Source organism: Pyxicephalus adspersus, chromosome 2 (genome assembly GCF_032062135.1).
Source record: "Pyxicephalus adspersus chromosome 2, UCB_Pads_2.0, whole genome shotgun sequence".
NCBI lineage: Eukaryota > Metazoa > Chordata > Amphibia > Anura > Pyxicephalidae > Pyxicephalus > Pyxicephalus adspersus.
The window spans coordinates 65,155,809-65,169,436 of NC_092859.1; the positions used below are offsets into that span (position 1 = coordinate 65,155,809).

The following is a 13,628-nucleotide window of genomic DNA, read 5'->3' on the forward strand; positions in this document are numbered from 1 at the left end:
GGGCTTGGTGATCCTGCGGGGAGTTGTGGGCAAACCCATGCAGAAGTGGTACTGGTCCAAGAATAAAATGATTGCCACTCCATTCTTTGGCACAGTCATGCCAGAATACCGATTTTCTCTCATCGTGAAGTACCTGCACTTCGCAAACAATGAGGAATTTGATGAGACTACCCATCCTGCAACAAAAATTTGGGAAGTGTCTCAGATGATTCTACAAAATTTCCAGCAAACCTTTGTGCCAGAAAGAGATGTCAGCATTGACGAAAGTCTAATGGCTTACAAGGGGAGGCTCAGCTGGGTGCAGTACATTGCGTCAAAGAGGGAAGGGAAGCTGAAGACAGGAGAAATTGTTGCCTGGCAGAAAGGAAAGATGATGGCCCTGAGATGGCATGACAAGAAAGATGTGTGCCTGAAAAGTACTGTCCATGATGCCTCCACTGTTCTGGTACACACAAAACATGAGAAAGAAGTGATGAAGCCACAGGCGGTGATTGACTACAACACCATGGGAGGTGTCGACAGAGCTTTTCAGGCATCTAGTTGAGCAGTGCCTATAGAATGCCTACGTTCTGTACAAAAAAAATAGTCAGAGGCCTGTGAATCATTCAGACTTCATTTTGCAAGTTTCCGAATCCATAGTCAAGAACCACCAAACACCATCAGTGGCTATGAATAGACCTGGACGTCGTGCTTCCACTGTTGTCAAACCAGAACGCCTGACCGGTCATCACTTCACTGAATACATCCCACCAACCCAGAAAAAGGCAGCACCTACAAGGATGTGCGTGGTTTGCTGCTCAAAGACTGATGACAGGGGAAGGAAGAAACGCAAAGAAATCAGGTTCTACTGTCCTGACTGTGATGTTGGACTTTGCGCAGCACCGCTTCAAAATCTACCACACCCGGGATGTTTACTAAAAGTTAAAAAAAAATCTTTTCCAAAATCTGCATTTAACTTAAAATATTATTTATCAATAATATTGCACCCTTGTTTGAAAAATTTCAGTAAGAAATTTTTGATAAAATATTTTTTTTTTTTATAAAATTACACTGTTGTGGTCTATTATTTCATTATTTTTTATAATTATGATTTATAAATATGTATTATAATTTATGATTATAATAAATAAATATAATTATTATACCCGGGAGTTAATCTTACGAATTACAGACCCACAATATAAACAAAAAATTCTATGCAAAAAAAGAATAGGATCACCTTTTGCATCAAAAAACTGACAGAATTAGAATGCTAGGGGGGTTAAACACATTATAAATGCAGCTAAAGCCTGTGTTCCAAGGGCTGTGGAGGAAGGCCACCTACTGTTAAACTTTGCTTTTATAAGGTTAATAAGATCATGCTTTTGGAAGTTCTCACCTCATATATTAATGACAAAACCGAGAAATTTCTGACCACCTGGGCACCTTGGATCACTTTTCAGGAATCCAATTATTATAAAAACCTGATGACCCATTGATCTATTTTGTACAAAATGCTGGGAACTGTTGGCACCCACGAGTTTGTTGTATCAGAGATTCCAGAGCATCCCCCTCTGCAGAACAGGGTTATATGGTCTGATGTTTCTATGCAGTTTAACACTGCAACCTATATGTATTTTCTGTTTTCTGGAACAAAACATGACTGTCGGTGATGAGACTCTATTCCGGATTTATTATCCATTGGTAATTTCCAGGACTCTAATGGCTTTGAGACACTTCCCTCCCTATTCAGTTTTGGAGGATGCCGATGGAAGCCAGGTGTTTTTTTTACTTTTTTTAACTACCCTGCGTGTGACTCGGGGTTACTACTTTCAGTTTTTTTGATTTTTACCCCGAGTCACACCCGCTATTGAGGTGCAGCTGAAAAAAGATTTCCTGTTTTTTTTTTACAGTGCTGTATAGTATTTTTCTGTATAGATTTCAATATAACCAATCAAACTAGATTGTGACAATTATCTGAAAACTTTAGATGCATACTCATTCAGAAATTATTAAAGGCGAAGGATCGGAACACTAACCAGACAAGCTGTTTTGTTTTTTTTTTTTTTTTAAACTAGGTCAGAAATGGCAGATTACATAATCCCTTCACTTTAAAAACAGGAATGAGACCGATCCTAACAACTACCAGCTAATGGGAACACGTCCCACTATTTTCTTCAAAAATGGGTTTACAGCCCTGAAATTAGGTTACCGACCAAGCTCTAATTAAGGGGAAATCAGGTAAACATTAATGATATACATTATATCGTTCATACCGTATTTTTCTGCTCCACATACTCTGTACATTGTATTGTACAAGCCTTTTCTAAATTGTGCAGTCCATTAGTCGAGATCACTGTCCTTTTCTGTTAAGCCACACCTTATCTTCCCTTTTCTACTGTCTAGTTTTGAATTGTTCATTCCCTATTAATGTTTAGTATGCTATTCCCTTTTTCACATATATATATTTATGTATGTTATATTTAGTATGTTGTGTTCTACATTTTCTGTTTCACCTTGCACCGCTTGTTGCTTATTCCCACACTGCCTTGTTCTACAACTGCTGTAATTTTTTTTTTTTGTATTTTGCTTCTGATAGGGTGTACTTTTTATAACTGGAAAATAGGTTTTGTTTGAAGTTTTGAATTTAATGACATAATTGCAGCACAATACAACACGGCATCTCTCAAACAGCAATAATGTAGTGTTCAGGTTACACTCGAATTTCAGGAATCCATTGTCCAGGAACAGTGTTTATATTCTAAAAACTGAAGGTCCCCATCGACTAGTGACCGAGATTTTCTTAAGTGAATGGTTTTGTTGTTTGCAACAGATCGGTATAATGTCTCAAAATACAGTCCTCCAGTACACTAGTATATTTAGTAGTCAATGCACCTATTGGAATATGTAAGGTTAGGGTACATTTACTACAAGTTTCATAATTTATATAGCATACTGCACCATTGGTGACGGCCAACACGTCACCCACAGCTGTGGTTCGTTAGAAAATCAATTTAAATTGCTATTTAAGGGGGCTTTAGCTTCTTTGTGGCTACAACTGGGAACTTTTACCAAGGCAGGAATAGAGAGGACAAAACTGAAGTTTTTCCAAGGCACAGTAAAATAAATAAAAAAGCCATTAAGTTTAACACACCTGACATGATAAACAGACAGTAAAAAGAAAAATAAACCATTTGTATGCATTTTCATAAAGTGAAAGGAAAGAGTTTTAATTTAAAGAAATGTGGTAGCACACATTAAACGAATAATGTTTATAACAGAGTGGAAATATCCTGACTTTCACTCTTTTTACAACCAAAAAATATGACAGGTGATAACGTGCACAAACACTGATTTTTAGCACTATAAAATGTACACCATGGTAAACTCAGAAGTTTCTTCATTACCAGTTACTAAACTTTTATACTGTGGATGTATTTACCAAGACTGCAGTTGGTACATTTTTGCTGACACAAGGTACCCAATAAATGCTTCTGACTCCACAGCCCTGGTATGTATTATATTTTACCCAGAATCCTTATTGGCTCACCCCTTAAACATAGAAAAAAAAATCGGATTTCTAAACAGAAGTTTTTGGTAGGATAATTATATTCTGGGTCCATCCATTATGTAAAAGTTCTTTATAAAACATAAACATTACATAAATGCAATGTTTCCATTGTTCCCTCAGTATGTGCATAGGAGGCCTTCTCTAATCCCTAAGAAGAGAAGAAATGGTCTTCCCGATGTGTTTGGCCCATTGTAGTCCAACCAAATGTATTCTGTTCAAAACACAGAGATGAGGGCGAACACTCCATACAGTAATGCACAAGGATAAGCCACCAGGAATTGCTGTCCATCCATGGCTAATGCAGAAATAAAGATCTTGGAGGCAGAAAAACTGCACCAACCAATGATCATAGCTGTGAGAAGAACACCGACAATTCCTCTAAAAAAACAAAACAAAAAAAAACAATGTTTGTTAATGACAGCTTTACACAATGAAGGATCCTTGTATTTAGGAAATTTTAAATTCTGTTTTAGGTGCATTATACGTAGTAATGTCTTAACATTAAACATGTTTAACCCCCCCTAGCGTTCTAATTCTGTCAGTTTTTTGATGCAAAAAGTGATCATTTTTTTTTGCATAGAAATTTTTGTTTATATTGTGGGCCTGTATTTCTTAGGATTAACTCTCGGGTATGATAATTATATTTATTTATTATATTATAATCATAAATTATAATATAATACATAATTATAAATAAAAATTTTAAAAAATAATGAAATAATAGACAATGTAATCTTAAAATAAAATATAAAATTAAAAATGTACTTTTATTTCTATTTCATGTTGTGTGGTGTTTTTGTACTGAAGAAAACATTTAAAAGCAGGTTACATTGTAATCTGCTTTTAAATTTCCCTCCCAGACACCCCCCCCAATACATCACCACTCACATCACCCAGAAGATGACTCATCCTCCGGGGTGATGCGAGTGGGGATTTCCCTGCCTGCTCACACAGGCGCTGGAGCTGCTGCTGCTCGCATCTCCAGAGAGATGCTAAGCACAATGCAGGACTTCTGCATTGTGCTTCACATCTCACTGCAGATGCCAGCAGCAATAGCAAATTCCGGGGGTGGTCACCCCCCGGAATTTGCTATTGCTGCTGGCATCTGGTCACCCCCCGGAATTTGCTATTGCTGCTGGCATCTGCAGTGAGATGTGAAGCACAATGCAGAAGTCCTGCATTGTGCTTTGCATCTCTCTGGAGATGCAGGCAGTGGCGTGGCCGGGACCCGGGTGGTATTTAAAAGCAGATTACTCAGCAATAGGCTTTTAAATTTCCCGCCTGGACACGCCCCCCGACAGACCAGCGCCCGGGCTTCACAGCAGGACCATCGGATCACCACTGGAGCGTGGGGCAAAGGTAAGAGGGGCTCTTAAAGTTACCCCGATTGTGACTTGGGATTACCGCTAGGGGGGTTAAGATTAGAAAATGAAAAATCATGGATAATACATGGTTAAGTGTTATTTTGGTATTTATCTTCAATTTCCAGGTACATATCAGAAAAAAAGAATTACCTAATGATGTGGCACAGGCAAATACCTTTTGTAGGAGGCGGAGGCGACAGAATGGTTGTATGGTACTTACTGCAAAGAGAAGACTACAGCAAAGCCAGACAGGATAATCATAGGCAAGAGACAGTAGCCCAGGACACTGGAAACACAGCCAAAGGAAACGCCGGTCATACTCATCAAGTTGAGAAGGCAAAACATCCCCAGACAGCCGATTGCACTGATCCCGTAAACATACCCAAACTGGATCTTCCCTGCCTGTCAAAACAGAAACAAATAAAAATCAAAAGTAATATAATGCTGCCCGGCCTCCAAAGAAGAACACTTTAAATTAACATTATTAATTAATTATAATTGCATTATCTGCGCACGCATCTCCTATCTTTTTCATGGGGTTTTGCTTTAGTGTGAGCTCCATGAGAGTGGGCGTGTTCTATAGTCCTCGGAGATCAGCTGTGCTGCTCCCAGCCCTGTTTGCACAGTGAGATAATCCTACCCTTTGTACACCAGCAGCATCTGTATGAGATCTGTGTCCGTGCTGCTGTCATTATCCCCAATGTTTCATATCTCCCACACCGAGATAAAAAAAAAAAAAAAAAAAATTAAATTAAAACTTCCTGCGCATCTCCATTCTAAGAGCCCAAGCCGCCTGGAATTTCTGATGTGTGAATCCCAGAGGGCTCTGGATCAGGGTCCCCAAATGGAGTTTGCATATTAGAGACCCCCGGGGCCACTTCCATGGCATTGAGCATTAGGGTGCTGCCAATCGTCTGTGCGCTGTGGTGCCTAAAATATAAATTTTCCCACTCACCAAACTTTAAGGCTGCGTTCAGACTTGCGGTGAGGTGGCACTGCGGTTACACCTTCCTCATGCCATCGCTGTCACCTGGAGTCAAATCTGCAAGCACTGTGCGGCTGTTACACTTAGCTGGACACTTACCTTCTCTGGAACAGAGGGATGTTGCGAACTGAAAATGTGGGAGCCAATGGAAAACATTTTTGTCCACAATACACCCCCCCCCCACGTCAATTAAAAGTTTCTGCCAATCATATAATGCAGGGGTGTCAAACTCAAATACACAGAGGGCCAAAATTAACAACTTAGATGCGGGTCAACCTTGAAATTTATTGAAAAGTTTGAGGAAATTTTTTTCTTTTAATTAAATATAAACCCTTTTCATATGGAAACAAAGAGGTTTTGCTTCACATTCAATCTGGAACACACTTATAATAGAGAAAGAGGCATAAACATTTTTTTTAAATTTTATTTAAGAAAAAAATCCTTCTCTTTTTGTAGCCTTCTGAGTTAAATTTCAATGGTAACCTTTTTGCACAGGCTAACAACAATAACAATATTCTTCTATGAAAATCCAACCATAGAAGTCCATGCCTTGGAATAAGTAGCAAGGAAAGGTACAGCTGAGGGGGAGAGCTGGAAATGCCAGACTCAGCCAATGTAAAGCTAAATTATTTATGAGTGGCCCACACTGAAACTCTCTCCCTCTTCATTGAAATAGCGCCGCTACTAAAATTCCCAATTATTTGCGTCTATGAAACAGTCCAATGTGGTGCCTAGGCAGAGAGTCCGCTGGTCGTAGACGCGAATGATGCTGGAAATTGTAGTAGTGGCCCTATTTCAATACAGCGGCGGCCCTGCTGCAATTCATAGTTCGGATTCCTTTGGGGGCCAAAAAAAAGGACATTCGGGGCCAGAGTTTGACACCCCTGATATAATGCTACCCTGTCACACATAGCTATCCCCTTCCTCTCTATGAACACCAAATTCTCTGTGACATCTCAATATGAATGGAGCTTTTTTTGACACGTGTGAGAACAATCAAATGTGACTATTGTTCTAAACGTTTTAGAAGCTGCATGAATTTATAACAGTAAAATGAATAACAAAAAAAAATATCACACTGAGGGGTGCAAGTTATTTCCTATGCCTAATAATAATCACAGGCTGGGGGGGGGGGGGGGGGGAGGGAGGGCAACACTAAAAAAACTTAAAATATAATGAATTTAGGGGGCCAAAGTTTTAGGCTTGGCTGCACATTTCCTGCGTTCAAATTTGTGGGCCAAAGAAGCATGTGAATTAACATTTTCTTTTTCAAAAATAAATGGCAGGTTTCAAAAATAGTATAAAGAGTCAGACTTTCTTATTAATATTTAACCTCTAAATTTTACAAATTAGTGCAATCTAAATACATGACATGGAGCAGAGGAATTCTTGACCTCTGCACATAACTTAAAAGCCATTACTTTTATTAGATAATAATACCATGTGCATATCGATTTAAAAATAAAAATGGACAATGTATTTTTATCTTTAAAGAAATCAGTGGGTTTCAACCAACAAGGAAATTACCACTGGAAAATAAAAAAAGTTATTTTGCAACTTTATGTTACGATCAATTCCAAATTATATACTCCAAAAGACAATAGGCATACCAATAGTAATGTAGCTCCAAAAGCAAGGCAGAATACCATTGGGCCTGCCAAATCTGTCTCATTCATGATGCTGCCATCTGCTACTTTTAATGGGTGGAGCACAGTTAACGTTTTCTGCCAAATGTGATCAAAGTTGATTCCAAGCTCTGAAAATCCAAATACAACAAAAACAGAATAAGTAAGTAAATGGAACACAAGAAGCTTTTTTTTTTTTTTTAAGACCATTTAAATGCATTTTAATGTAGCTCAGGAAACGTTGAGTCCTATTTTATCTAACTGTGAACATAACTGAAAACAAAGATGCTCTACCCAACATAATTGATTATAATTAGAAATAGTATTACCTTGGAAACTGAATTTTACCAACTCAAAAAAAAAAAAACAATTTCTTGTGTTTAAGGTGTTGAGGCAAATTATTAGTAAGGAAGAGGCATAAACTTGCATTAGGTAGAAGACAACACCCAAGAAGCCAAATTTAAAACAGAACTAAATTTGTTGGTGGGTGGTAAAATCTACCTTAATCAGCAAGTATGCAAAGCACACTTACCAGTTACGGCACATACTTACCTTGTGCTGTCTTCCTTCAACGATAACAGTTCCAGGACCCGTAACTGCTGTAGGTAAGGGCGCCATCATCCTCACCGCTGGCTCCACGGCTGGCTTCCATAGAGATGGCGACCCAGTTGGCCGATAGGATGATGTAACCCTGTGTTAAACTTGGCGGCCTCCGGTGTGTGCAGTGACACCGCACAGAGCAGAGCTCTAAGCTACACAGTACATGCTTTGTGTAGTTTAGAGCACAAACAAAACATCCTCAGGAGCTGGGAAGTTAGTTATTTGACACAAAAGACATTACATGAGTCAAATTGTTACTATCTCCTGTTGTTTTTTTTTGTTTTCTCAGTTTAAGTGTGCTTTAAGTAACAGTGAAAGCTTGTAATTGATTACATTACCAAAGCATACGATTCAAACAGAAGTAATAAACACACACAGTTTATGTACACCCTGCAGTCTCTACCAATGTCCTGATTGAATTAAGATTATATTGGCCTTTCTCAAAAACAAAACAAAGTACCGTAGATTAATACACAGATTTGTCATTGTCAAATTATTTGGTGAAGGCTCACGTGTATGTATGTTTGCTGCAAAGATGCACTTCAGCAATATACTGTATGTAATAATTAAAGACTTTACCTTCTAGTAAAGGAGGTTCGTCATCAAAAGAACTCCCATACACAGAGTCTGTGGAAGTTGGAGTGTAGGTTTGTGCTGGCTGATAGATTTGTCCTGTGTAAGGTTGTTGTTGATTCATCATGTCTGGAGGCATAAATCCACCTTGCTGGCTATAGTCATAATGATATTGTCTGTATATAGAAACAAAATACAAATTAACAAAAGTTAGCAATTAATAATATGTAACCTAAACTCCCTAACAAAATCTCTGCATGACCTAGTCTAGGTATTCTTTGCACAATGTATGTATTCTTATGATTTTTTTTATTTTTTGTTACCCCATGGTCCCCTGCAGCTTTCACTAACTTCCGCTGACATACAGAATAAAAGCAGTGAAGGATGTTAGTAGATGAAACCAACAAGAGCTGCCGAGGACTACCCAAATCAACACAAGTGTTTCCTAGCGGACTATTGAACCAGTTCTCAAAAATAGAGCAGTGTTCTGATGTAGGTGTCGTGTTGTCAAGTCACATGAAAAAGCCAGCAGGACAGTTTCCAAATGAACTTCCCTCTATGTCAGGAAGATGAGGAGAGGGGAGGTGATCCAACACTTCCTATCCTCGGGTGACAACAATACTCCTTTCTAGCTGAGAGCTATCACCCTAGGACAGGAAGGTTCATAAGGTAAAGATGGAGAAAGTGACTTGCAGACAGATGACAAATGTCATGCAAATGTTTAATGGAGATGGTGTTTTCCTTTAGAGCACAAACAATAGCGAATATGAAAAAAAGAAAAGCCTTACTTGTTATATTGTCCTCCACCAGGATTGTAATTAAATCCCTGAGACTGATCGTCAATGCTGTAGCTGGTCTGATAGAACTCTTGATTGAAGTTATCAAAGTTAGACATGGTAGCAGCTCTAAAAAATAAAACGGATGACACAAAAATCTAACCAGATTCAGGTACTGACACAATGAACATTTAGCACACATTGACATGATATCTGCTGATCAGTGCCAACAATCATGAAAATAAAGCTCTGAGGACAGGCTCTCCGTACAGTAAATGTAATCACACCTCCAGATAGCAACACAACAGATTAGTAACTATGTCTGTGCTATTTACAATATGAAGTCTGCCATAACAAAAGATCTATAAAGATTTTTCACACAACACAGCAGTCCAAGCACAGCAATTCCCGGCCACCAACTTACCGAACCGCTAACAGTACAGCACACTTCCGGGGAGCTACGTGTCAAACCAAAACCCTGCTCAAATAATTTCCGGTGTAACCTGAAATTCTGCACCCCCGACCAGCGTGCGCGAGCCTAAGCGCGTTCGAGACGGTCTCCTATATGCAAATTAGAAACCGCAAAGCAGACCAGCTGATTCCACCCAATTCATCACTCCCAAACTCAGAAGCGAGGAGGTGGGCGGGGCCAAATTATTTGTCCGGACGTGTACAAGTGGGGGGGTCAGACGATAGACTTAAGTTCAGTGAGAAGGTGCTGTTCTAGGAAATAAATCTGCCGTGAAAAAAATCCACCCGGAAAGCGTGTACAAATGGCCGTGTAAAATTCCAAGAGGCGTATACAACCGGGCATGCACAATGATGTCATCGGCAGCAAAATTTTATAGTTGTGTGTGTGTGAATGCTGCAAGTCATGTTTTGCAGCCTTACATCGCTCACAGTACAAACCTCCATAGCTCCTAAACAGTATGTCTTAATAACTTGAAATTTTCAGGTTACACGGGGGACCCTCATAGCAAGTATTAACCCAAATTTCATATCCCCACGTTTAAAAAATTTTGAAATATGAGTTCAGAATTTTAAAAACTAGTGAAAATGGAACATCGTTGTTGCTGTTTTAAAAGTACTCTTCCCTATGTAGAACCCCAATTTCCCCAGAACGGAGATGTACGAAACCAAAAATATAGGTGCAAGTGGGGGACATGTGTAGCTAACACCGCTATATATGTCATCGCTTTGGCATCATCAGAACATAAAAAATTCTACCCATCAAAATGTGCTGCACTGTTACACATTGCTGGTGGCTTCTTACGCCTGATCCCCAATTTCTCTAGAACTGAGGGGTACAGGTAAAAAAAACTAAAGGTCCCACTTGAGAACACCAGTGGCTAGTCTCCCCGCTAAAATTGTATTGCTTTGGCATTGTCAGAGTATAAAAAACACTGCACTTTTACACATTGCTGGTCGCTTCTATTTTCTCAATTCTCTAGAACGGGAGTGCAGGTAAACAAAATTAGAGGTGCAAGTGGGGGACACCTGTGGCTAACCACCCCACCACACGCCAGAGATAAAGACTGAATGGGAGCGCACAGCCTCCTGGGATACGCCCATTCAAAATCCCAGGAGGCTAGGGCTCCGAAAACAGGCATGCGGAGAAGGGATATTTCAGTCACATGTGCAGTGAAATCGGCAATTTTTTTTTTAGGGGGGGGGTTTGGATCTGCACAAGTAAAGGTGTAATTTTTGTTCCACATTAATGATAAAAGATCCCTGATTCTTGTTAGGGTTGTATGTCTGAAACCCCCATAATTTTATTATTATTATTATTATTATTAATAATTTTAATGAACAGAATTTATATAGCGCCAATATATTACGCAGTGCTGTGCGTTAAATAGGGGTAGGAAATGACAGACAGATAAAGACATTGACAAAAGAGGAGGAGGGCCAGACAGGAGAAGACAGGTAGGCAAGTTTGAAAAAATGGGTTTTAAGTGCTCTTTTAAATGAGCAGAAAGTAGGAGCAAGCCGAATAGGACAAGGAAGACCATTCCAGAGAGTCAGGGCAGCCCTAGAAAAGTCTTGCAGTTGTGGATGTGAGGAGATTATGAGTGAGAAAATCAGTAGTAGGTCATTGGAGGAGCTAAGGAACCGCTAGGGGAGTATTTTTCTACCAGGTCAGAAAAGTAAGTTGGACAAGGACTGTTGAGGGATCTGAAGGCCAAGCACAGGAGCTTGAATTTGATTCTCAGGTGAAATGGAAGCCAATGAAGAGAACTACAAAGAGATGTCACAGAGGAGGATTGGTGGGTAAGCCTGGCTGCAGCATTCATATTAGATTGTAGAGGAGAGAGTTAGGTTAGTGGAATACCAGAGAGGAGGAGGTTACAGTAGTCCAGACGAGAGATTATAAGAGCATGTACAAAGAGTTTGGTGGTCTCTGGGGATAGGTAGGGATGGATTTTTGGGATGTTGCATAGGTGAAAGTGACAGGACCTGAAAATGTTCTGATTATGGGGGGTGAATGAGAGGGCAGAATCGAGGGTGATGCCAAGACAACGTGCCTGAGGGGAGGGACAAATGACAGTGTTGTTAGCAGTGAGGAATATGTCGGGGGAAGATTTGGAATTTGACGGGGGAGATGATGAGTTCTATTTTATCTAGGTTGAGTTTCAGAAATCTGTGAAAGGAGGTGTACAGAGAAATGAGAATTGGTCCAAGGACTTACCGTTGGGGAACACGAACAGGGAGGAGAGTATGAGAGGAGGAATTACCATTGAAAGAAACTTGAAAGGAGTGGTTAGACAGGTAGGAAGTAAACCAAGTGAGAGCAGTGTCACTGATACCAATTGAGCGCATATTTTTGGTTAGAAGGTGGTAATCCACAGTGTCAAACGCAGAGGAAAGATATAGGAGAAGGAGGAGGGAAAAGTTGCCTTGAGACTTAGATCTGTGTAGGTCATTGGCCACTTTTGTAAGGGCTGTTTCAGTGGAATGGGCAGCTCGAAAGCCAGAATAGAAAGGGTCAAGGAGAGACTTGGTGTTCAGGTACTTGGTGAGATTTTTATGAACAAGGGACAAAAGTTTGTGGTGGAAAGCCAAGTTTCAGTGAGAGCCAGGAATATCCGGCAACTTGTTATGTACCAGCATTATGTAACAGTAACTGTTTAGTAACAGCTCTCGGTGTCCCCTGTGTACTCAGGTTACTGTGTAACCTGAAAATTTCACGTTTGTACAACAATCGGTGTAGGAGATATGAAGGTTTAGACATTGGCGGAAATGGCAGCAGCATGGACACAGACTTAGCTCTCATGCTGCTGCTGTACGAAGGTGGGATTATCTCACAGTACAAGGTGGGCGGGGAGCAGCCCAGGTGATCTCTGAGGTCTATAGAACATGCCCTCTCTTGGGGAGCTCAGACTGAAGCACAATTTTTTTTCTAATTTAGGAGATTGTGCGCAGACAGAGCATACACAGCTGACTGTGACGTCATTGTACACGCTCAATCAGCTGATAGTATGCATTCGTACGGGTAGGATTATTTCATAGGACAGGTGGAGCTGGTTATTGTGATGCTGGGGACGCACTCAAGCTCATGCATAGTGATAGGTATACTGGGATTCAAAACCAAATTACAGGGCAGAGAGTGCGAAGCATGTGCAGCTCTACCCACCTACCTACCTATTCACCAATAAAAATTCTTGACGCTTTTTCCGCTAGCTCCTCCTATACTGACCAGGAAGGAAACTGGTTTAGTGTAGCGTAGTATAGCCATAGTAAAGATGTTCACTGTCTGAGTAGTGGAAAAAGGGGATTTGTAGATGGCAATATGTGGAATAGGAACCCTGGCTGAGGGAGCACCAAGCTGTATGGGAATGTAAGCTTCTCATTCATACATACCAGCTGGTAGAAATGTGGGGTTTATGTTAATTCTCTAAAATGAACATATATTGGAGGAAAGGGTGATTATAGCCAGGAATAGACAAGGAATTGCAGAATAGCATGAGAGGGATGGGTCTGGTGTCCACTATCCTTCCCCAGACCCACAACTAAGAAAATAAAATATGAAAACAAAATTGTGTATATTAGGTGTTCACACATATGCAGCAAACTGATTACACAGCTCAAAAAAAATACATTTTTTTTCACTTGCCTAGGATTTTTTAATATATTTAGTGTATTTCAGGTCTGCTG

At 40.0% G+C, this 13,628-nt stretch overlaps 1 protein-coding gene across 2 annotated transcripts; it reads right to left on the reverse strand.

Moving 5' to 3' along the window:
- Positions 1 to 3,182: 3,182 nt before the first annotated feature.
- On the reverse strand, positions 3,183 to 10,127 carry YIPF5 (Yip1 domain family member 5). 2 transcript variants are annotated; one of them, XM_072400911.1, is made up of 6 exons: positions 9,898 to 10,127; positions 9,486 to 9,602; positions 8,704 to 8,873; positions 7,510 to 7,655; positions 5,135 to 5,316; positions 3,183 to 3,928 (listed from the first exon to the last, which is right to left on the reverse strand). In XM_072400911.1, the coding sequence occupies exons 2-6, from the start codon at positions 9,590 to 9,592 to the stop codon at positions 3,766 to 3,768; spliced, it is 768 nt and encodes a 255-aa protein (XP_072257012.1). In that variant the 5' UTR covers positions 9,593 to 9,602; positions 9,898 to 10,127; the 3' UTR covers positions 3,183 to 3,765. The 2 variants fall into 2 exon arrangements, with proteins under 2 accessions (XP_072257012.1, XP_072257013.1); XM_072400912.1 differs by lacking the exon at positions 9,898 to 10,127 and having other exon boundaries at positions 9,486 to 9,770.
- Between the last annotated feature and the right edge of the window lie 3,501 nt (positions 10,128 to 13,628).